The 24,235-nt window shown below is 39.1% G+C and overlaps 1 protein-coding gene across 3 annotated transcripts; it reads right to left on the bottom strand.

The window, feature by feature from the left end:
- Positions 1 to 3,990: 3,990 nt before the first annotated feature.
- ube2h (ubiquitin-conjugating enzyme E2H) lies at positions 3,991 to 24,110 on the bottom strand. Of its 3 annotated transcripts, XR_013786510.1 has the most exons (8): positions 23,849 to 24,104; positions 10,641 to 10,717; positions 9,745 to 9,819; positions 9,480 to 9,519; positions 9,063 to 9,115; positions 7,829 to 7,957; positions 7,360 to 7,574; positions 3,991 to 4,750 (listed from the first exon to the last, which is right to left on the bottom strand). XR_013786510.1 is itself a non-coding variant. In XM_079454191.1 (7 exons), exons 1-7 carry the CDS (start codon positions 23,899 to 23,901, stop codon positions 7,450 to 7,452), a joined length of 552 nt encoding a protein of 183 aa, XP_079310317.1. In that variant the 5' UTR covers positions 23,902 to 24,110; the 3' UTR covers positions 3,991 to 7,449. The 3 variants fall into 3 exon arrangements, 2 of the variants coding, with proteins under 2 accessions (XP_079310317.1, XP_079310318.1); XM_079454191.1 differs by having other exon boundaries at positions 3,991 to 7,574; positions 23,849 to 24,110; XM_079454192.1 differs by having other exon boundaries at positions 3,991 to 7,574; positions 9,632 to 9,819; positions 23,849 to 24,083.
- Between the last annotated feature and the right edge of the window lie 125 nt (positions 24,111 to 24,235).

The following is a 24,235-nucleotide window of genomic DNA, read 5'->3' as shown; positions in this document are numbered from 1 at the left end:
TTTAGCCACAAAATATTTTGAACCTGCATATATATGAGCATTATAGGCTATAATTACTGTAATTTTACTGGAAAATAATAACTGCATTTTTGTACAGCCAAATAACGTGTGTCCTTTTGCTGGTCTTTACCTTCATATCAGCAACATTTTTTAGTTGTCAAATCATTGTCTGTGAAGACGGTGAGTCAGAGAATCTGACAGTTGTGCTTTTGTGCGAAGCCTTTTTAATCAGACGATCATCCATTAATAAAGGAGTCGACATCTCACTCGACCGTCTCACGTGTCAGCATCAGCATCAGCATCAGGGTGGCATTTCAACAGGAGATGGGTTCCTTGACATTTCATTGTGCTTTTGTTTTCTCTCACTAAAATTTGTATTGTTTACAATATGGTCTTATTTGAACCGGTTTGAGAAGCATATTCCTCAAGCCATGCTGTGATGGATAAAATGATGTACGGAGCACATTTACGGACGAACTTTCAGAAGCGCAAGGGTATTGCTACATAGAAATCAGCCATCACAAAATTCGTAAATAAGATCTACTTCTAAATAATTTTAAATGTAATTTCTATTTAGAATGATTTCTTAAGCACTGCCAAAATTCTTTGGATACCTTTGCTTAATTGTCTATCTGTAGCCTATATGTCAATCTATCCCATTGTTGTGATAACAAACGCTAAAACACGGTCTAGAATTGTTGTCCAACTGTAAGTGATTATCTAAGGAATTAACGAATATAAAAGAAGGCGGGTGGTATCAGTTTTCTCCTGCGAGTTCAATAAACCTGAGGGACCAGTCACGTGACAATAAAGCCTGATTATAGCCAATCAAAGCATCCGCCTGGGGCTGGGCATTACGTCATATAGACCTGTAGCCCTCTTGACCATCGCACTGCAGATAAAGGCTTCTAAATATTTCATTGAGCAGCTCATGTTTCTCCAGCACTAGAGGTCATCTTTGGAAAGAACTGGCATACACATTGTTGTATCTCCGCACAAGCTCCAGGCACTTCTTACCAGACTGCTTACAGAAATATTTTGGCTTAATAAAGATGTTAATGGGGAACTTTGTCGCACAAATCCAAAGTATAAATAAAGCAGAGGTGGAAAAACCCAGGATTAGAACAGTATAAATTAATAACATACATTACACTAGAACAGAATACAATAGACGAATTAATAGCATATAATAATAAGTGGAATAGAATAGAAACAAAAGAGACAACATAGTTTCATATTATTTATCAAACCGGAATGCAGAAAGTAATAGAATGACACGGAAAAGACATCTTAACATGATGTAATAGAATAGAATAGAAAGCAGGGTATCAAACATTATAAGCGACATAACAGCAAAAGGAATTTCACTTACAGATCCAGATTATAAAAGGAACCCCATTTTAATCCAGGGTGAAGAGAGAAATGCATACTTTAATTTCACCTCTTTTTCCTAAAGCTTGAAAGAACAAGAGTAGACAGATTGGTGCGTGACAGGGACATTTTGGTAAAAAATATTAAATTGCCATATGCGATGTAACGATAATATCGCCCCTGTAGGCCTATGGCGTTGGTACAGTTTTACTGTTTATCTGCTTGGCGGAATTCAAGCGACACCTTGTGGTGAGTTTTGCAGTGTCTATGTAATATTATAATGCTGGCAACTTTAGCAATGCAATTCATTTGATGATCATAAATAATAAGAATAGTTCATTCATTTGTTCAGTATTCAATGCATTATTACACTACGATGGTACTAAAACGGTCCTATAGAGTAGACAAACGTTATGGCCCGGTTTCACAGACAAAGCCTTAAAGCTAGTCCCAGACTAAAATGTATCTTTCATCTGTCTTAACTGAATATAACTTGCCCTGAAATGTCTCAAAATATATTTTGTTTTAAGATTTAAGTAGTCTTCGAAGATATTTTTATAAAATATCCTAATTCAAGGCATAGTTCTGGCTTAAGCTAACCGGGCCTATATGTTTTTAAACATTTGTATGTTTTCTCAACTGACTATTGGAGTGTGTTTATCAACACGGAAATAACTGAAAATGTGGATTGATCATCCTATTCATGGCTTTAGTAGTGCTTAAAGTGTAATCATCGTGGACTTCAGGAAGGCGAAAGGAGGCACACACGACCCCATCCACATTAATGGGATGGCTGTTGAACGTGTTTCCAGTTTTAAGTTCCTGGGGACTCACATTTCGGAGGACCTGTCCTGGACCACCAACACCTCAAGCCTGGTCAAGAAGGCTCACCAGCGTCTCTTCTTTCTGAGGACACTGAAGAAGAACCAACTGTCTTCAACTATCCTGGTGAACTTCTATCGCTGCACGATAGAGAGCATCCTGACCAACTGTGTCACAGTCTGGTACGGGATCTGTTCTGTTGCTGAGCGCAAGGCAATGCAGCGGGTGGTGAAAACAGCCCAGCGCATCACAGGGACTACACTTTCTGCCATTGAGGACATCCAGAAGAAACGCTGTCTGCGTCGAGCTCGCAGCATTCTCAAGGACTCCTCTCACCCTGCTCATAGACTGTTTACTCTCCTGCCTTCCAGTAGGCGCTTCCGGTGCCTCCGGACAAGAACCAGCAGACTAAGAAACAGCTTTTTTCCCAGAGCTGTTTCATTATTGAACTCTGCCCCCCACTGATTCCACTACCTCTCTTACATTTAACTCCAATGCTGCTATAACATCGTTTACATTGCACTACAGGGCTGCATGCATGACTGAACTGTACACACCAGTACTTCATGTTATCTGCTCTACTGGACTGTTTACACACACACAGCATCATTTGCACTCTATACTGCTCACTTGCACACCAGGAATATTTAACTGAATGCTCATTTGCACTAATGGACCACTTCCATAACTGCATTAACCTATCTACTGCACTGTAACTCTATTAACTGCATCTACTCATCTACTGCACTGTAACTCTATTAACTGCATCTACTCATCTACTGCACTGTAACTCTATTAACTGCATCTACTCATCTACTGCACTGTAACTCTATTAACTGCATCTACTCATCTATTGCACGGTAACTTCAATAACTGCATTAACTAATCTACTGCACTTTAACTATTAACTGCATCTACTCATCTATTGCACGGTAACTTCAATATCTGCATTAACTAATCTACTGCTATGTAACCTATAAACTGCATTAACTCATCTTCTGGACTGCAAACTATTAAGTGCATTAAATCGTATACTGCACCGTAACTTTAATAACTGCATTAACTTCAACTACTGCATTAACTCACCTATTGCACTGCAACTTTAATAGCCAATGTCAATAATTTATGCATACCTAAGTCACTTGCACTACTTTAGTCTAAATTATTATCTGTTCATAGCCACCTGTACATTAATGTTCATAGTATATAGCCATCTGTATATATTGTTCATAGTATATACCTACTGTCATATTTTCATAGAACATTCCTACTGCAAAATATTTTTATAGTCCATGCCCACTGTATTATATTCTCTCATATTGTATTCTGTATTTATTCTAACTGTATATCCTGCACTTGCTAACTGCACTTCTGGTTAGACCTAAACTACATTTCGTTACACTGTACTTGTATATGTGCAATGACAATAAAGTTGAATCTAATCTAATCTAATCTAATCTAATACTCATTTTAAAATAGTTTTTGCCCACAAAAAATCGGTCAGACTAAGATGCATTGTCTTTAGACAAAGTGTTAATAAAAAGCTTGAATAACCGTTTAAACAATTTTTTTCGATTTGTGCATTGCTGACTATCATTGTTCAAAATAGGCCTATAATCCATGTCACAAAGTGCTTTTTATATCGTCCGTGCCATCTAGTGGCAACACACAGTAAATGTATTAAACAGACAGAGGAATGTGCTTGTTCTCCCAGAGCTGCTTCTAAATTAAAATAGAACATTTCGATTTACATTCCTGAATATTTTAAATAACAACAAAAAAACAAGACGCAAAGTATTTTGTACACATTTAATATTTTATTAAAAAAAGAAGTTATTACAGTTTACTGTACACAGCTATTTAAGAGATTATAATCCTATAGATAAAGAGCATTTGTCCTTTGTGACAAGCATGCCCACTTCACAATGCAAAAGATAAAAGAAAAGGCAAAAATAAAGAGTAAGGTTAATGGATAAGGAAATAAAAAGGGGCAAATTACCATAATACCTGTGATTAACAAAAAGTGTATGTTTCGATTTTTTATCAGCGTTTCACACACTAGGTACTAAATACAGATACTTTAAAGAAAATCCATGCTGTGTGCCCACATATGCCCGATGTCTGAGCACCCTTTGAAGCACAGGTATAAAAACTAAAGGAGTGGACACCCAGGACTCAACTAGACTGGACTCTACACCAGACGCATGCAAAAGTGCACTGGAGAGCTGCTCAACACAAATGCAAGAGGAGATTTGATGCCATCGACCCAGAGGCCCAACAGGACAAGCCTCTGAGGCCATGACAGCCGGAAGACAAAACTCTTCTTCCCCCTCCCCTCTCTCACTTTCTCCCTATCAAACAAACGGCTGGAGATCTTGACATTAATAACTGCTGAACGTGTGTAGAGGCGTAGTGCGTGTTTAAGCACAGGTGCGAAACACAAAGGAACACACTGAAATTGTTTATTTCACCCCAAACACTAAAAAAAACTTAGAAGAGCGCCCCCTATTCTCAAACACAAGATACTGTCAATATTACCTGCTCCAAATGGGTGCCTCTGTTTTATTGACATGGGGGGAAAAAGAAATCTGAAAATTAGTAAATAATAAAAAATAAATTCACAAATTCAGTATAATTTCAAATTAAACGTGTAAATGGAAGCACACAAATACATTGGTTTATTTTTCGGATTCTTTACTCAATTTTACTCTTTGACATGACAGTTAAAAACAAAGAAACAAATATTAGAACTAAATGTCCACATTTTGCCCCTCGTATTAAAGGTTTAACTCCAGGGAGCAAAAAGAAAGCAGAAATAAAAGAAAGAGAGAGGCAGAGTTTGTTGTTTCTTATGACACACTGTGTGTGTTTGTTGTTATACATGACAAAATGTTTACCATGCCAACCAAACCACAATCGAGATGCATTTTTCATGTATCTGAGAGACAAGGGTGGGAAGGCCGTTTTGTATGGGAAACTAAGTAAAAAAACAAACATCTCTCCCTCCGATTAAGAGACGCAGTTTCACATCGGTCCACTGTCCTTCTCTCGACTACCACTCAGTCAAACACAATACTGTATACAGGTGAGAAATATGGTGTTTATGTAGAAAACCAGAAAGGAAAATATTTGAACTTTTCTTCATTGCACTATTCGGCCAATTCTAGACACGGGCTAAACTTCAAAACTCTTGGTTTGCCCGTGAAACATCGGTTTGAGAAAACGGCAGAACGCAAAAAGCCACTCTGGAGGATAAATATTGGCAGCTTTGTAAGAACCACACGAGCCAAATTTTGAACAGAAATCCCCTTTGCTATTGCACTGAGGCTGACATCCGCGGAGCTTTTATTTTCCAGACAATGAATGAATCCGGACTGTTTGGCGTCATAATGTGAGAATACTGAATAAACACAACCGAACCAACTAAATGCGTTTCTTCGTGTTTCATATATGATGATATCTGCAGGTGCGTGTTAAAAATCAAAAGCTCTTTAAACAGAACACATCTGCCGTGCCAGCAAAAACTCACCTCCACGTTAGTAAATGTTACTCACTTCAATTAAAACCACAAGTAGGTTCTTATGAATCCTAACCGATGGAGGCAAATCTTACCAAACCTAATCCACCGGATAATGTGTATTCGGACAAGCAGGTTACCAAAACCTAAATCCATATGAACATTTTGACTTCACCACCCAGTAAACTAACTAGATCTACATGAGGTCAAACAACACCTAGCGTAGATATGCACAAGCAATAGGAAAGATGATTTCTACAAATGTCTCTTCGACTTTTCTTCTAAGTCCTACACAACTCCAATTTCGTATCATACCACAACGTACAAAAAAGGGAGCGGAAAAGGATGCGAGACCGTAACAAAGACAAACGCTCTTTTCATATATTGTCATAAGAAAAAGAAACATGGAGAGGCCAGACCGGGCACGGACTGCACTGTTCCTCTGGTGTCTAGAAAATAAAGACTTGTGCTCTTGTTCCTAGACATTTTGAGATGTCTTCAAATACATCCAGGGCTTCCACAAAGCAAAAATAACAGAGCTAGTTGAAAATTGTTATTTACATCTTTAATCGACACTCAAGTCAAAAGATTTGGAATATAACGGGAGAGGCGGGGATATTTTCCACAGCAGACAAGCTGGAGCGGTGGAACTGAAGGATTCTATAGACATTAGTCAGGGTAAACGCCATATTAATTTTCTTTGCAAATGAAAACTAAAATGAGGGATAGGTTGTGCTTGTGAAGATTTTGTCATGTCAAATTTTCACAACAAAGTGTTTTTTGGTCACCAATTACTTTGCAAAGACGTTTTTATAATGTTGGGACAGCAAACCGATCAACAGAAAAGTTAAGAACACTGTAACCCAATAAAACAAACAATACATCTAACGCTCAAAGGCTAGTTTTCATTGGCAAAAACATTTATGACAATCGACCCTGTCCATCAGTGAGGGGTTCTGTAAAATCCTGATGATCATCTTGACACAGCGTGGAAACATCTGAATTTCCTCCAAGGTGAGACCCAAATAAAATGAAAACTGGGATCAACAAAATAACCTGCCATTTTCCTTCGGCTAACATTTTTATCTTCACTGTTCAAAGAGAAAACAAACAAAAACGACAACCAGGCGATAATTCAAAATGACTTGCACTGGGAAGGTCGAATGGAATCGATCAAACCGCTGAGGTGAATCGAAGAAACGGGGATGTGTCTGGCAAAATGCGTCCAATCCAAAAGAAACAACTCCAACTGAAGACAGTCCTCTAATCTGAGGGGGTTTACACGTCAGGGCATCACGGACAGAACTCGCAGGCGTCTCGGATATGTTAGTAACGTCACAAGGGAGAAAGAGATAGGCACCCCCCGCTTAAATACAGCCTTTGTTTAGAATCCGGTTTGAAAGGTGGATAGGGGAGGCGATGACATGCATTCCGGCTACGCGGCTACCAAGGTGGAATCGGGGCAACACTACAAGCCTGTCTTTTGGTGGGGTGACGGAGAGAGCGAGTAAGAGAGTGAAAGAGAGGTCAAGGGAAAAAAACACCAGAAAGTAGAGACCGAACACCTAGAGGGTGCTGTATTCATCGTCAACGCTAGATATCCATAAAAATCCTGGTTTAGTAATAATAATAACGATAAAAAAAATCACCTTGTTTAAATATGAATCTTTATAGTCTGCTTCGCATGGTTAGGAAATCATATAGTCTCTGTGGTAAAGGGGAGAAACTGTCACCCCTAACTACAACTCCATGTCCTGAGCTTCGTCCTCTGAAAAATCAGACATGGAGCTCTCTGAAGAGGAGTCGCCTGCTCCTTCCTCCTGCTCCTTCAGGGCCTCCTCTGTTGCATATTTCTGGATGTATTCTGGGTGAAAAGGAAAAAGAGGGGGTATGCCGTCAGAGAGAATGGAGATTCTTTTTATATTGCACACAAAGTTAGTTCACTGTCATCTAGGTTTGTTTATGTTGGAATTCAGCAGACAATGCACAGGAATGGCTGCAATACACTGAGAAATGCTGTTTAAAGGCACAACTAAATGTGTATGATGATACACATAAGCTAAGAGGCCAGATGGAGGTTAAACCAAACGGCTACAACTACAAGACACTTCAGATAACCTTTGATTTTCTGTTTGTAGTCCTCTGGCCGGTGCAGGTACATGGCGGCGGCGTCCCCGTTCAGAGGGTCGATGGGGTTCGGGTAGGCCAGCAACTGTGGCAAAAACGACTCGAAGATATTGGTGAGATCTGCATGGACAAAGACAGGAAACTGAGGCTTTAATACAGGATCACTGGATCTTGTGTTATGAGATTTACACGTGGCACAAATCTGAGTATTTGTGGTGAGTGACGTGATTATGGTCTAATCTCTCTTGTGCGAGAGCTGCAGTCGTGTAGCTCCGTCATAGGCAGGACTGTATGTTCTGGCTGTCACTCTTTCATACGAATACACAAACTGGACAATGGCACAAGGCAGCTGAGTACATCTAAATTAAGCAAGGGATAATGTGGGGTCAGCTGGTCTTTATGCAAAATAAACCCCCACGGGCTGATCGAGACCTTGCTTGTGACATGGCTACTTGTCAAACAAACAAATAAACAATATATATTGAGGATAATGTATCAGAACATCACTTTCCAGAAAGCTCATATATATTAAAGGTAGAAACAACCCAACTACGCTGTCAATGTAAAAACCAAAGTCAGCTATTTGAAACCTGTTTTTGTTATGGAGAGAAAACAAAATAAGACATTTATCATGCTTGTCAGGTGAAGCGATGCTTTTCTCTGACCTTGCATTGGTATTAGGCTCACTGACAGAGGGTAAGAGGATTATGGTACATGGCGATCCGCTCTATTTCTCAAGCCACGTCAATGCAGTTTATTCTATTCCTAACCTGTACATCTGACAATATAGACGGTTTCACCGGAAGCATGATCCTGGCTCGAAGTTAACTTCCGGTCTGTTTGTTGATCGATCTGGAACTATTTATATTTTATTAACTGTTTATTAATATTTGATTGTATAATGATTGTATTAAATAAATGATTTGTTGAATTTTATGGCATATTATGTTTTATTAAATAAACAATTTATTTATTTTAGCTATAAGTTTAGCCGAGTAACGGTTCTTCCCAAAATAATGCTGGCTGGGCTAGAGGTGTGTTTAACTTGCTATACTTGTTATTTATTTTCCATGTTATCAGGAATAATCTACAGGGACTCTATTCTTTGCGGACGTTTAACAGAAGTTACGTTTTGGCCACAAAAGCGTTTGTTTATGTTGTTGCTTTGAAAACATCTATAAATGAAGGGCGAATCGAAAGGTGAAGATCACATGCACACACATACCATAAAGAGCGGTCCATGTCTGATTGATCACATCTAAACACACGGTCCCTGACCTGGACAAAAAAACAGACACATTAAAGAAACACAAAACAAAAGCATAAAAAATATTTCTACTTGAAATCTTAAAATATTTTACACTCTCACGCAGAGTGTAAGAGTTCAACTTGCAACAGGTATCATTCGTTTGCTTTGTTAAAAAATAGCGTTCACTTATTATTTTCAACACAATTTATAGTAAATTATTATATTAACAGAATTTGATTCACATTGCTTTGGTGTATTACCTTTAGGGGTGATTCACATTTCGCGTATAAAACCGTGTGTTAAGTGCTCAAAAGGCATCTAAAAGACCCCAAGGACAAAACTGCTTTAAAGAGCCATTAATGTGCGCTGATCTCTCATAAAAAGAAGACTTACGCTTCATCGATGTTCGGATGAAAAATCTTATTCATAAATCCTGTGAAGAGATGAATAAAGCTGACATCACAGACAGAACTGAATTGCACAACACTTGTTGTGTCTTAAATCAAACAAATTGACATCACAGAAAAAGAATCCACCTTACACACCTCATGAGTGACTCTTGGAATGTACGCCCATCATTTTAAAACCACACCAATTTGGTTTGCTTCAGAAAACATTTAAGTGTCCTTTTGAGATCCGTGTGTAAGCAATACATTACCTATAGATGGAGATTTGAATGGGTATTTGTCAGGAAGATCTACTCGCACCTTCCATACGCCCCCTTCATACGGTGCTGACGCAAATAAACAGAAACAAACAATGGCTAGTAAGACACAATGCAACGTGCTGATGTTTGCGTGTTTTGAAAAGACAAGCAGTAAAATGCCTACATAAGTGACTAAGAGAACAAGTCTTTGTATTCCAAAATGACTGTGTGTGGGCACAACAATACTACCTAATTTGATCATTATAAACTGTGCATTTAAAGGAACACGTGTGGGTGCGTACACATGTGCACTGCTGTTGTCGGATCTGGATTTGTTGGGGCACAGTTCAACACGCGTTCGATCCAAGAATAGCCTTCTGCAATATGACCTGTGTGACTTAGCAGCTCTAACTAGGAAAGGTGGCAATGCTGGAGATGCCACACCGAATCCTCGTTTCGGTTTTGACATGGAGCCTGATTACAACAAAAACACACTCCACAGAGTTCTTTTTTTGGTGACCAATGACGGCGCGTCCGAAACTAGAACATGTGTGGGGTGAGCGTGGTTAAATTAGCTATTTTGTCATCTATGATTCATCTGATGGCTAGTTAGAGGCATGGACTGACTAATTCTCATTTTGTGAAGTTAAATTTCACACCAGAGCTAAAAAAAGAAAATGGAGGAGGAAACACTTGTTATAGAGAATTGTAATTAGAGAATTAATATCAATAACAATAACATTATTAACAACAATAACAGTAATAATAATAATAAACGAAAACTTTATTTATTTATACTTTATTGTAAACAATAAAAACATAATAACAACACAATACAAGCTAATGGTTGAGATAATTAATGTATGGGTTACAGCTGAATGCAGAGGTCAAAATAAATAAATACTTACTTCCTTGTGGTCCATAAAACTTGACTACAAATTCGTTGAGTCCACTCAAGATCGTTACTTCATGTTTACTCTCAATGCTATAAGAAAACTGTTAAGGCAAATTCAAGCATTCCATATCAGTCAAACCAACTTGCAACAAAAACACACTCACATTTTTTTACAGACAAAACATCACTGGAAGGTTCAACATTCCCCTGTGAGCTCTTTATGAAGTTTAATCTGGATCAGATTAGATTTGATGATGAGTTTACAAAAATGACCATTAACCTCAAATTATAAAAGGCCACTATTCAGGAGCGAAACACAAAAATAGACTTTCCAGCTACTTAAAGTCAAGTCTGTTCAAACAGATAAATCAAGGTATTTGCAAAGATTCTCACTTTATCCATCGATCGTCAATAAGTATAATTAGGTGCAGTTCAACAGATCAAATTGCAAAAACACACCCGGCGATGCGCAAACAGACATGAGGCAACTCAATACAACGCTGCTGTCATTAGCTATGGCTGTCAGCTTGTCACTTCTCATATTGCCAGCCCAGACAGCAGAAGTCAGACCCTGGCCGAGCAAGACAATACATACATTAACAACCGAGACCAGGGCATCCTAAAAGAGTCCTTCATCTCTGCTTGATTCCATAAACTCAGTATTATCAAGCAGACTTGGCCATTGTCATGTTTGTTTAATCTGATGATGCAATCAATGTGTATCGTGTGTCAGCTGTTGTGTAGGTTCGGCTGTGATTTCAACGGCACACTCGAGCTGCCCCGATCGGAGAGGCGAACGTGTTTAGGTTTTTTTGAAATTGTAATGTATGAATTTTAAATGACTGTAGGTAAATGGAAGCTATATGGGAAAAAATAATCAATGTTTAAAAGACTAATATCGTTTTGACACTATGGAAGTCTATAGTGCCACAGATCTGTTACAAATATTCTTCCGTTTTTTGTGTTCAGCAGAACAACGAAATTTGATGGCGAGTACATGATGACAGAATTGACATTTTTGGGTGAACTGTTCCTTTAAATCTGAACAACATGAGACACACAGGTATCAACAGAGACATGGTAGCTGAAGATCGAACTGTTAAGTCATGAGGAATGTTCAATTCTTTATCACAACAGATCAGATTTAGTTCAGGAATGTGGCCGTTCGAAGATCGTACAGTCATATAAAGATGAAGGGGGTGTTTTAGGAGAGACACAAGAAAGCATATATACAGGCTCGTGCCTGTTTCGTATGAACACTTTCTACACTCACACTTGAAATAGTCTTTGAAGGCAGCTTAATATACTGGCCTGCTGTTTCCTTTATCACAATAACCCCACAGGAAGTGAGAGATTCATACTTTCAGTACATGCAGAAAAAAACATGTCACGTCGCCCTACACCTTCGCAACACCTCATTCACTTTGATCTGCAAGCCATCTTCTGCATCGTTGATTAAACACCCTTAATACGCGAGATGATTCAACAATTCTCAGAAGGAATATAGCACACGTTCTTCCTCTGAGGCATTGTTGACACGGATTTAAAATAGACAGCTATTAATTGTTCCTGTAGCATTGCATTAGCAACGCCAAGGTCATGGGTTTGATCTCCAGGGAACACAAATGCTGATTAATAAAATTGAAGGTACTGTAAGCTGCTTTGGATAAAAGCAATGTGTCCAATTTTGATGTACAAGTGGTCCGTTTGTAATTCTCATATGATGTCTACCCACCTATCTCATCCTCATTTGTTCAGATTAAGCCATAGTATACAACGCAATGCAATGTTCTTGATCGTACGTGTATAATGTAATCCCATGTTTACACGTCAGATCAATAACCTAAAGATTTAAAGGGGCAGTACGCTCAAAAAATCTAAATTCTAGACTTCTGCCAAACAAGTTCTTCACACACAGCTGTGCTGTACTATTTCATCCACTAAATTTTTAGTTGTACGCCCTTTAAAAGGATTAGTTCACCCTCAAGTTGTTCCAAACCTGAATACATTTCTTTGTTCAGGCTGGACACGAAGATAGATATATGGAAGAAGGCTTGTAACCAAACAGTTCTGGGGAACTACGGACTATCACAGTCGGAAAAAATTGCTTTATAAAATGATTTGTCCTGTTGAACAGAAAACAAGATATTTTGAAACATTTTGGAAAGCATAGATTCTGTCCAGCTGTCACAGTTGGTTGCACAATGTCATGTTGTGAGCACATTATTACGAATATTTGTAAACTCGTGTGAACAAACAGGCTGAGACAAGCATGCGTTTGGGTAGATGATCTCATACGGAAGCTGTCTTGCACGGTGCTTTGAAAAGTAAAAGAAAAAAACGCCAGCAGCTATGTGGCTTGGTTTTTCCACTTGTTTCAAATAAACAACAAAGAAACAGTAACAAAAATGAGATAAAAACTGTAATACAGGCACATAGTCGGACGAACAGGTAAGTGTGATGTCAGTGTTTTCCTTAACGCTGCTAAACCTAACCTGACGGCCGTGTTAAATCGCACCATGAGTCACAGAGTTAGTATTCAATCTGTCTACGTGAGAAAGACACAAACACAATCGGCAGGTTTGCCTTCCCTCCCATCCTACAGCAACAAATCTCTCCATTTACTCAGATTCGCCGTGGGTGAGGAGTGGTGTCCATAAAGACTCTTAAGCATACGAGTGTGTCCTTTCCCCAAACCCCCTTCATTCATCATTACGAACAAACATGAGAGAGAATTTCGTTCTCCAGACACTAATGCCAACGACTGGTGCAGGGAAAATCTTTACCCACTCCCAACTGTGTGAAAAACGGTCTCCTTGTTAGCTCCACGTTACTTACAGATGATTAAAGATAACACATCACTGTTCTCCCGCAGGCCTGATGTGTGTGTGTGACCGTCGTGATGTAAAATATTCATGTTGATGCCAGGGGCTGTGGACATTCTGTCCGGAGCATTTGTAATTTGTGGCACTCTGACAACTTTAGTTCACCTACTGTGTCTTAACAGTAGCGTCTGGAGTTCACAGTACACAAGTATTAAATAGCACAGTCATGCTTGGTTCCTCCCATAAACCAAATAGCCAAAACAGGAGTTTGTGTTATTGACCCTAACATTGAACCTAACGTTAAGTGCGACAGAGCACAACACTATGTTAGTTCCAGTTGTTTTACTCATTCAATAAAGGGACAGTTCATCCCAATTTACTCGCACTCAAATTGTTCCGAATCTGTATAAATGTCTTTGGTCTGATATTTGGATGAATGCTTGTAACCAAACCGTTCTCGGCCACCGTTGCCTACCATAGTAGGAAAAATTACAATGGAAGTTAATAGTGCCCAGATTTGGAACAACTTGAGGACAAGTAAATAAAGACAGAGTTTTCTTTTTTGGGTGAACTATCCCTTTAAGTTTTCGTAGTGCGATGCTTACATCACTACCATAGCAACCAATGCCAAAACACCAGATATTCATTTCACGGTCTTAACAAATAGATCCGATTTCACCACTTGCAAAATGAAAGTGTGAATAATCGACCCCAAGAATCAGATCTACAAAACAAATCGGTTCAGTCTGCAGTGTGAACAAAAACTTTTTGTGCAAAAACACAGCAATAATTTCTCTGTCTGCAGACATGCACTCACAGCCACACACACCATTTTACTCAAATTAGGCGGATGAAAGACAGGAAGTGTGGGAGATTTGAGTCTGCACAACACACTGAAAGGAAGTACAGAAGTTCACAGATGGAAAAAGAGAACAGTCGCCTTAAGTTTTATTTAACCAGATACTGAAAATGGGTCATAATTTGCATGGGTTTAAAATGGGTTAAAAAGGACGCCATTTATGGCCATGCCAGCAGCCCTCAAAACAGCTTCCTATCCTAGTGTAACCTCACACCTTCCCCGGGCAGCTGCCTGCCTGCCTCAATGACTCGCTGTGTAAATCTGCTCTGCTCTGGACTGAAGTTATGTTATATGTGCGGCCCACCTGGGTAACATTAGTTTTAAGGGTATAATCATAGGATTTTCGTTACGTTAACATGGATGGCAGAAGTTTAACAAGTTTGGCGTCGGCGAACTGAAGTAATAGAAGGAACTGGAACCATAGAGACGTCTGTCAATGGTTAGTAAACCATCGTTGACAGAAGCACAGTTAAGCTACTGTTTTTCAATCTTCCAGTTAAGTCACTGCTTTAGAAGGACCGTTCACCCCAAAATGAAAATCTGTTTGACTTTCTTCAGTGGAACACAAGAGAAGATATTTTGTGAAATGTCCCAGTGGTTTTGTGCCAAACAATGGAAGTCAATAAGGTCCACTGTTGCTTGGTGTGAAGCTGTATACAGATGGATCTCACTGTCCCACAGCAACAATTTCGTCCGAGCACACCGGTCAAAACAGTGACCCCACACATTAAAATGCCAATTTTCAAATTCTTGCTTATTATTGGGCCTCTATATTGCATATATTCCATACATGTGTGAGACGTACAGCACAGATGCAAACATGTGATCTACATTATATGGGCTTTTTATAGATGCTTATATTACTACTATGAACCACTTCGTATTAACATGCCCTGTTTGTATTACATGCATATTAGTAGCCATCTGGAACCATCTTTGAGGTATGTTGAATAAACGTTGTCGCCGTTGCTAACATGCATATCACATACCTATGGGACATACTGGCACATAAGTGTGCATCTGTTGATCTAAAAGCAAACAGCAGGCGGTCGTGTGTGTGTGTACAGTACATAACAGGGTGAGGATTTAGCTCCACCACTCTCCTTCAATGAAGCACAACTAAAAGCGTTTACCTGCTAGATTTGTAACTTTATTCGCATCGTTCACCCCGCCACATAGCTGCCCTTTAACCCAAGCAAGAAATAATGACTACTTGGTCCCACAAAAACTGACAGAGCATGTAAGCATATCACCCTTTTTAATACACTGATCTATTCATGGTTATGTTTAAGCTATAAAAGTACATGGGGGTATTTTTAGCTGCATCTATTTGGGGAGGGGGGACACTGCACACTGTCGGTGTAAGAAAACATCTATGGATGCATATTAAAATACACATGAAGATGACTAAAAACAGATGCATGAGCACTATGGAGCCAGTCTCGGTGTTACCTTGAGCTGGTGGAAATGTTGACCATCGTGATTGTGTGTTTAGCAGGGTTGAAGCCCAGCTCACCTTTGGCACATATGGCTAGAACGGACCTTGTCCTTTAATGGTGTCCGTTATGCCTGAAGCCAATTCACACAAGGTTCCATAAAGAAGTTCACAAGTAGCTTTGAAGACTGAACTGGAAATGTAGTAGCTACACAATAATGCTTTCTGTTGGCAACACTGGATCACAAAGAACAAATGTAAGAATGTGTTTGTTTATGTTAACAAGATAGTCTCTGAGGCTGAACATATCCAGGGCTTTTAGCCAAGTGAACGTACACCCATTTGGCAACAGATTTGCCTACTTGTGTCACTGTGGCAAAAAACAATACATTTGACAATTATTTAACTTGTGAGGAAAGGAGCAAAAAAACTGGAAAAATCAGTTGACACCACCTTGTGTATGGTTTTACATCTGGGAGGCTTACAAATTACAGCTAAGAAAAGTATAAAGCCTGCTTCAACCTTAAGGACAGGAAATGACATCACGGAGAATGACAATTTCAGCAGTAAAAAAGTGGTTTCAGATGTGCATGTCTGCTGCAATACTCTCTTAAAGAAACCAATATCACATAACTTGACAAACCTTCACTTTTAATCTGAAGCCAGATGTCTTTATCGTTTCTATTAATTTAATGTGCATTGATTGTTCTCTGTAAGGGAAATAACCAGGATCAGTGTCATTTTTCCTAAAATCCATTTCCCTATTCAAAGCAACCACACAAAACTGCCCACACGCACTTAACAATCCTAAAATGTACACGTGCATGTGAGTGGCTAACCTCCGACATCACAGGTTTCCTATTCCAAGTGGAATGCTGTAATCTGAAGCACCGTGTTGGGATACAAACGTATCCCAGAGGCCTGCACATAAGCCGAGAATACTGATGGACCAGAAGAGACAGAAAAAGAAAGCCTCGACACACTTTACATATCAATGCCAGTCTGAAGCCACAGTTCAAAGGCAGTAAAATCAAAATGGAAATGCTCTCCTGGCTAGAAAACTGCAACTTGTGCAATGCAACGTATGAACTACTTGTGTCCCACATGGTGAACGATTCAATGACATGGCCGCTCATGAAATTCTGTTATCCAAGAATGAAGACCGAAAGTGAATGCATGAACTAGTTAACAAGGAACATAATTAGCATATTCTATGCTAATAAGTCCAGCAGTAGAGGCATTAAAAGGAAATACGGCAAATAAAATATATTTTTGCTCTCTTAAGGCCAGGTTGTGAACACCCAAACTAGCTAAATGCCAGTCTCAGCCATAATGTCAAACCCATGCAGCGGCCAAGTAGAACCTGTTCTCATTTCCAAAGACAAACAGCAACATAGTACTACAAGGAGTTTTCAGTCAGTCTTCTGTTTAGTGTCATTTCACCATCATGTTATTAAAATGCTTATTTGTCCACTCTACGTCCCAGAACAAGGGTTCCCAAAATGTATTTAAAGAACCACTAAAATATGATAAAATGGAAATGATTAGGGGAAGAAATACATATTCACTCTATTATAGCAGAGTACTTTTTTTTGCTTGTCAATGTGACTTGGTACGTCTCACACTTTGTGAGAATAAGACTCAGACTCTGTTGAAAATAACAAAACCAAATTTTCCAATATACAGCCACGGAAAATAAATAAGAACTTCTAGATGTGTTGTGGCCATTCCAGTCCAGTGTCTGCTGAATTTCAACAAAATCAAACTTCAGTAATGAGAAAGACTGACAGCCTTACAAGACACATGAAAACTGTTATAATAATCGAAGTTATTACATAAACAATATCTATATACATGTACAAATATTACTGTTGTATTGCTTTACAGTATTTTTTTGCAGTATTTGAGGTCTGATAAAATACAGAACATCTTTTCTGTTATTTTCACCTGTTTCTCCAGTTTTTATTTTCTGTAAATAAATGCAAATGTAACCTTTTATGTGGGAGAAATATTGCAAGTGCTTCACAGTATGACATAGAAATAGAACATTTAGAAAAACTGAAAATAATTTTGAAAATATTTGATTTTTTTTTCCACGGCTCTAAATATATATATATTAGGGCTGTCAACGTTAAAGTGTTAACGCATGAGATTTATTTCTTCAAATTAAGGCAACATTTTTCTGTCATCATTGTCTAGCGTTAGATTATATAATCACGCTTTTATTCTTATAGGTCTTTAAACTATTTAGGCGCGAATGAAATGTTTGTCACATCCAGTCTAGATTGACAGTTTATGGCTGTGGAACACAGCTCAACGCGACAGACTAATGTTGATCAAAGAATAAAAGAAAAAAAATCAATCAATCAATGTGATTTTGTAGCTTTAATGAGGATTCTTCTGTATTTCACGTATTGAGCAGGAAAGACTCTAAAGTGTATGAGACCTTCATTAATTTTCTTTATATTATAATGGGTCTGATTAGTTAAATTATATATTTAATAAAGACATCAGTTGCAAAGCCAACAATATCAGAATGTAGCCTTTCATTCATAAAATGATGCTTTTTAAGAAACATGTTGTTTCTACATTAATTTGGAGATAAAACTAGCATTCAATTATAAATTATCAGATTTGCATCTTTATATTGTTTTAAACATAATCTACATAATATCCTTCAGATCAGTGTAGTCATCCAAGCCGAGTGAATGAGGTAGTGAGCTGTCGGACCGATTTAGTACTTCAAACCAATGACTATGTTCTATTCAGTCTGATTCACCAGTTAGTTCACTAAAAAGAACGGCACCAAATGATCTGTTCTGGAATCTGCAGTATACTTGGAAGATTATTATTACCTAATAATGTTCCAAACAAGTTTGATCAAGCCGCTTTTACCTTTTGTCACATTAATGGGTGGCATGTTTCCTTTCAGACCGAGAGTTGCTGACATCTACATATACATACAAAAGACACAAAAAGCCTAATCTTGGTTTTCTGGCTGCTCTAAGCAGGTTTCTAAAGGGGTTACAAAGGGCAGGGTCAATCAGCTCTCAACACACCACGGCTCAGGCACGCATATCACCTGAAACATCCTGCAGTGCTCTGATTAAGCATCTGTACATCAGCTGATTACACGCCTCGCACCGTCGCAATACTTCAAATAAACAAGAGCGACTAAACTTGCCATATCCATCCTATTATTACACTCTCAGATAGTCCAATATAGGTCAGGAAGATATAAATGCACATCAAAGATAATCTGATTATCAAATTTAACAGGGCCAATTCCATCAATTCATCTTCGGCTTTTAGATTTGATCAAAGAGGTGATCGTTGTGTGTTTTGGAACGTTGTAAAAAGCGTCTCATTTATTCTCAAAGGAGGGGGACACGCATGCACGCCGCAGCCCCACATCATCAGACAAAGAGAGGAACTAGGAGTGCATCTGTTTTTCAGCCCGAGTTTGGCCATGCGTGCAGGAAACCGCCGTGTTATTGTGGGATTACAGAGGGCCTCAAATCTCCCACTGTCAGGGGACAGACGCATCCACGAACCGGCTATTTGCTTTCCCTGTCTGTTACAATGATTGTAACGGAAACAACACTTTACAATATTACTGTATAAGATTCTGCTAAAGAGATTCATTCAAATGTATGTATTCAAGGAAATTATTTCTCTTTAAACTATAAATAACACACAATTGTTTTACAAGGCATGTTAATATATATTCATATAAACAAATACAAAATAAGGATGTGGATGAAATGGTGATGGGCACGAGCAGTGAGGTTATGAGACTCCAGCAAACGGGGCAGGCCAGATGTCATCTCACACCGGATAAAGCTTGGTGCTACACACCAGGCCCTCTGCCTCAGCACCACGGGAATCCAACGCACTCCATTAAACACACAGGACGTTTGCACTGTCCCTCGTTCCACTTCAGGCACCTGAAAACCCCTGAACAACTTCAAACCTTCCTACATCTTACCTCGATTAACAATAAATGCTGGCATACTAAGAATCCCTACCTTGAGCTGTACCCTGTGAGCTTCAAGCCACTCCCCCTTCTTGCAAAGACACATACATGGAGTGTTGTGACAAACCTTGAGGCTGACAACAGCTGATATTATGACAGCTACTCCTTGCCAAAGAAAGACTGCGTTCTCGTGGTAAGGTGCGAATCAGCCTGAGATGGTCGCTTGTGAAATTTTCGTTTTTGGGTAAACTTTTCGTTCATAATCCTCTACTGTTTCTCACCAGTCAATATTAACCAAGGAATGCTCGGTTGATGGTTAAAATGAGGGCATATTTAAAAAAATATGCAAGAGCTAACAGCAATCCCAGTGGCCATTACAGCATTTATAAAAAGGTCTTAAATGTATTCTCATTTTTCAAATAAATCCTCAGAGAGATCAACAAGACCAGCACTTATTAAAGGGACAGTTAACCCAAAAATAACCATGAGTTACTCGATCTCTAGTGGTTCCAAATCTGCATAAATGTCTTTGTTTGATGAACACAGAGAAATATATTTGGACGAATGGTACTATGGTAGTCAATGGTGGCCAAGAACTATTTGGTGATAAGCATTCTTTCAAATATCTTTCTCTGTGTTCAACATTTCAACAAAGCAATACAGATTTAGAACAATTCGAGTTTTGTAATGTGAGTGAAGGCCACTTTCTAAAATGGGAATGGCTCAGTCACATCACTGTAAATATGAAAACATAACAATAAAGCTGTCAGTTTCAGCCACGAGAACTTTAACTGATTCGACAAAAATTGTGAAACGCATTGCAAACAAGATAAGTCAAACCTTTGGGTGCTCGGTGAAATGGTACACCTGACCGATTGCTAAAGATTTCATGAGGATAAATCATTACACTCGCAATGTAAATTGACCTTGTTAACCATTGGTGCACATTAAAACCAATGAAATCAGTATGAAATGAGCCCTTCTGTTACATTTGGTTAGATAAACAGATTACGGGTTGGCAATGCGTAGAAAAAAAACACAAGATAAGATCCAGCAGAGCTCAAGTCTATGCTGATTAAATCAGGAGTTTCGGATATATTAATTCACAGACCCACATCCCACAAATAACAGACGATAAACCAAATGAGAAGTGCAACAGATGTTACGCAACATATTGACATTATGCTATTCCATGCTGCTGCATGTGAACAGCAAGCTCTGACCTGTTTGAACATGTTTCAGAAGTATCTGGTGATGTCAAAGACGGGTCATCATCTCTCTCTCTCAAGCTTAGGAAGTGCTTAAGGGAGCTCGGCACGGCGAGGTCATTCTGACATTTATTTTGCGAATTCCCAGTTGAGCATGCTCCAGATTTGCAGCTCTCTGGTGTGCCTGAAGCAAATTACGGCGCATGGATGATCGCAGTGTCCGATCATCGGAACGACACTGTCTAACTGGTCCTCCTGCCAATCCTGTCCTTTATAAGGAGGTATGAATTTCAGGTTTTGGTTACACATAGAGGTCAAAGGGAGAATGCAGCAGTGACTAACCAAACCGATGCGCTTTAAACACAATGATGCTTAAATCACATGCAGCAGGACTACCACGCAGTTGCAAACAACTGCCCTAAGCCACAAGAGGAACTTTGGAAACCTGTTCCCAGTTGTCATACGCCTGTCGGTCTACACATAATGGGATAGGGTATTTAAGTTGAGATTTCTCATGGCTGTTACTGCGCATTTTAGGGGAGGATGGGCTTCTTTGCATGTGTTTTGCAAAAGCTCCAAGCAATGGGAGAAATCTACTAGTCAACCCACCAAAGACGTTCCCATCCCTGTTCTAGACCATCTACAAATCGCTGCATTATTAAACTTATTTAAAGCTGCAACTCGTACGTTTTACAAAAATATGTAATAGAGCAGGTACATAAATGTCTAAAAATGATTTACATTTCGAGCCATCGGGTACAAGTTCATTCTGAAATGTCAGTCTGGTATTGTTTGACTTCTTATGTTTCAAACACTATCTTGAGGCAAAAGTCACTTTAAAGGTTAAGTACAATTTCAGTGCCACTAGCATCACGGAAAGACCCAAAACTATTTATTTGGTTATACTGATGCTCAGGCAAACAGAGCAATGTTTCCACAGAACCACAAGTGTTTACATTGACATGTAAATGGCTCCTATTCTACTCCAACATCCAGAAAAGGTAAAATTAAAGATTTTTTTTAAATATTTTACATTTAAATCCAGTCTGGACAATAACCGTGCTCGTGTTGTCCTAGTAAAAGGCTTGTGGGAATCCAAAATAACAATACAGGAGGTCAAAATGACATCATCACTGTATTTATCTTTGTGTGAATTCCTCCGCCTAACTGCTCTGAAAGGCCGTACTTGTCACACCTGCTTGAAGTGCTGTCAAAATATTTGCCCACGCCATCAGCTGTTTTAAGAAATAAAAGCTTTCCACCTTTACCCTCCATCTCCCAGCCCAGATTCTGATCTTCAAGTAGGAAAAACTGTCATTCAACTGTTTAGTCCCGCCTACAAGCAGTTTCCGGGTAGTAACAGAGAGCCCAATCAAAAAGCAAGTTCCTACTGCTGAAGACAAAAACATATCGAGACATTCCCCGAGTCTTTTATGATTTACAACGTAGTTTCACACTGGCCTTTTAAATACGCACTTCATTACCCTGCATACAATTACAATTCATCGGCATTAACTACTCATGAACAGGTCGAGTGCATACAATGTGAATCACGAAACTTTACAAATCTTTAGAGCAAGCATTTTTTTTTGCTGTAACACAGAACGACACCGCATCGTTTCATAAATGATCAACCAAACGTGAAAAACACGACATCACAGTTGAATACAACATGAGTTGTAGATGTTTAGACACGAAAACAAAACACACTGACAGCACCAAAACACACACGAATGTATGTACACGCGCACAACCGATTTTTGAGGCCACTGCAGCAAAAGTGTGCGATAACAAAACTTTTGTCGTGTGTCATGACATGTAAACTACACGGATTCTTATGGTTTGTTGTGACACAAAGTCAACATCCACACCCCAACGACTGTATGAACAGCACAACTTCCCCCCTCCTCGCGTCGAAAGCTTTAAAACCAGAAAAAGAGAGAAAATGAATATCCTGTCAACACGTTTAACCCCAAACGAGAACATCCAACCTTAACAAAAGCCAGAAAAACAAGATGGATTCTCCACGCAAGGGAGAAAAACATTAATACAAACGTCATTTCGACCCATGTGAGGGTTGTGCAATGACTAAATGTGAAGTTTGTCTCATTTCTGATGTGTTATTATGTCAAGTGCTTTGCTGGATTAAACATAGCGTCGTGTTTACCATTATTAACATCAACAAACTGTACATGCGCATCCTGTTTATTCCCTTTATTTTGTATAAATATATCCGTGCTTACAGACAAAAGCAGACCTGCAGATGTCTATTTGGACAATCGTCCGGGAACAAAAACAATCCGAAATAAATAAATAACTGGCTGTTATGTTGGTTGTGCTAACTCGCTAGCAGGCCAAATGCATTAAGAGTAACGTTCCCTTTTTAAATCGAAAACATGTCTTTTCTCGTCGGATGTTACATAAATAGAGATATCTGAATGTTGTTTGTACAAATGTACATTTGAATCCAGCCGATGTCAAGTGTTAATGTGGCTTTGACACCAGTAAATAAGAGCAAAGCGACGCGAAAAACACACAAGAGGACACAGCGATACATCTGCTATAAATAATCCTCAACATTTCTGCCTTTGAACACGGACAACGTACAAATGTGATCGAGAAAAATCCTATTTTTAGCTTTAGTCGGCGAATTGTGTTATTTGAGAAACAAACGTCTGCGATTCGTGGCTTTGTTGCTGGCCGCACTGACAACCATCAAAACACTTTTGTTGTCAAAAGCTGATCACCTTCCAGTTAACGATTTTAATGGCTTTGACAACTGTTTTTCACATCACGCGAACACGCAGGACGGTTTAAAGACAGTGTGAGATATGTTTTCGGACGATTGTCACGAATACTGGAGGTTTTTGTTAGCTACAGCTTTACAGTATTTGTGTTGTTTATATTTGAAAGGATACAGTTTCACCACGTCTGTGTCCATTCGTCTTTTGCCCGGACTTGGAGACGACATCTTTATGCTCTCCTCTTTCAGATGACCAAAGCTGAAATCTTCTGCGTCTGATTCTTGATCCCTTGGCCTCTATCGAAACTGTATATTTTTGAACATTGGCATACGGCAGGCTGTCGGTTCTCGAGTTATTTTTCGCTCTCCACTTTCTGTCCGCAGCGGATAGTACTGGTAGTCCTCTGCCCGCACAGCTCTCTCTCAGAGCTAACTTCTATCCCTCCGCGCGTGACGTCGTGTAGACGCGCCGAAAGGTGTCCCCTTCATTCTATGCGGTGTTTTAGTAAACGTCATAAACAGCGGACGACTCAAATTTGTAGTCCTAGAAATTGTAAACTTT

The sequence above is a fragment of the Barbatula barbatula genome, assembly GCF_947034865.1.
Source record: "Barbatula barbatula genome assembly, chromosome: 4".
NCBI classification, from domain to species: Eukaryota; Metazoa; Chordata; class Actinopteri; order Cypriniformes; family Nemacheilidae; genus Barbatula; species Barbatula barbatula.
The sequence above is the reverse complement of the archived record's forward strand: the minus strand, read 5'-3'. Positions and strand labels throughout refer to the sequence as shown.

Coding starts and splice junctions, on each gene's coding strand:
- ube2h (XM_079454191.1), bottom strand. CDS start 23,901: ATGTCGTCTCCAAGTCCGGGCAAAAGACGAATGGACACAGACGTGGTG. Junction 9,520..9,744: donor ATTCAAATCTCCATCTATAG/GTAATGTATTGC, acceptor ATCTCTTCACAG/GATTTATGAATAAGATTTTT. Junction 7,575..7,828: donor CTACAAACAGAAAATCAAAG/GTTATCTGAAGT, acceptor CTTTTCACCCAG/AATACATCCAGAAATATGCA.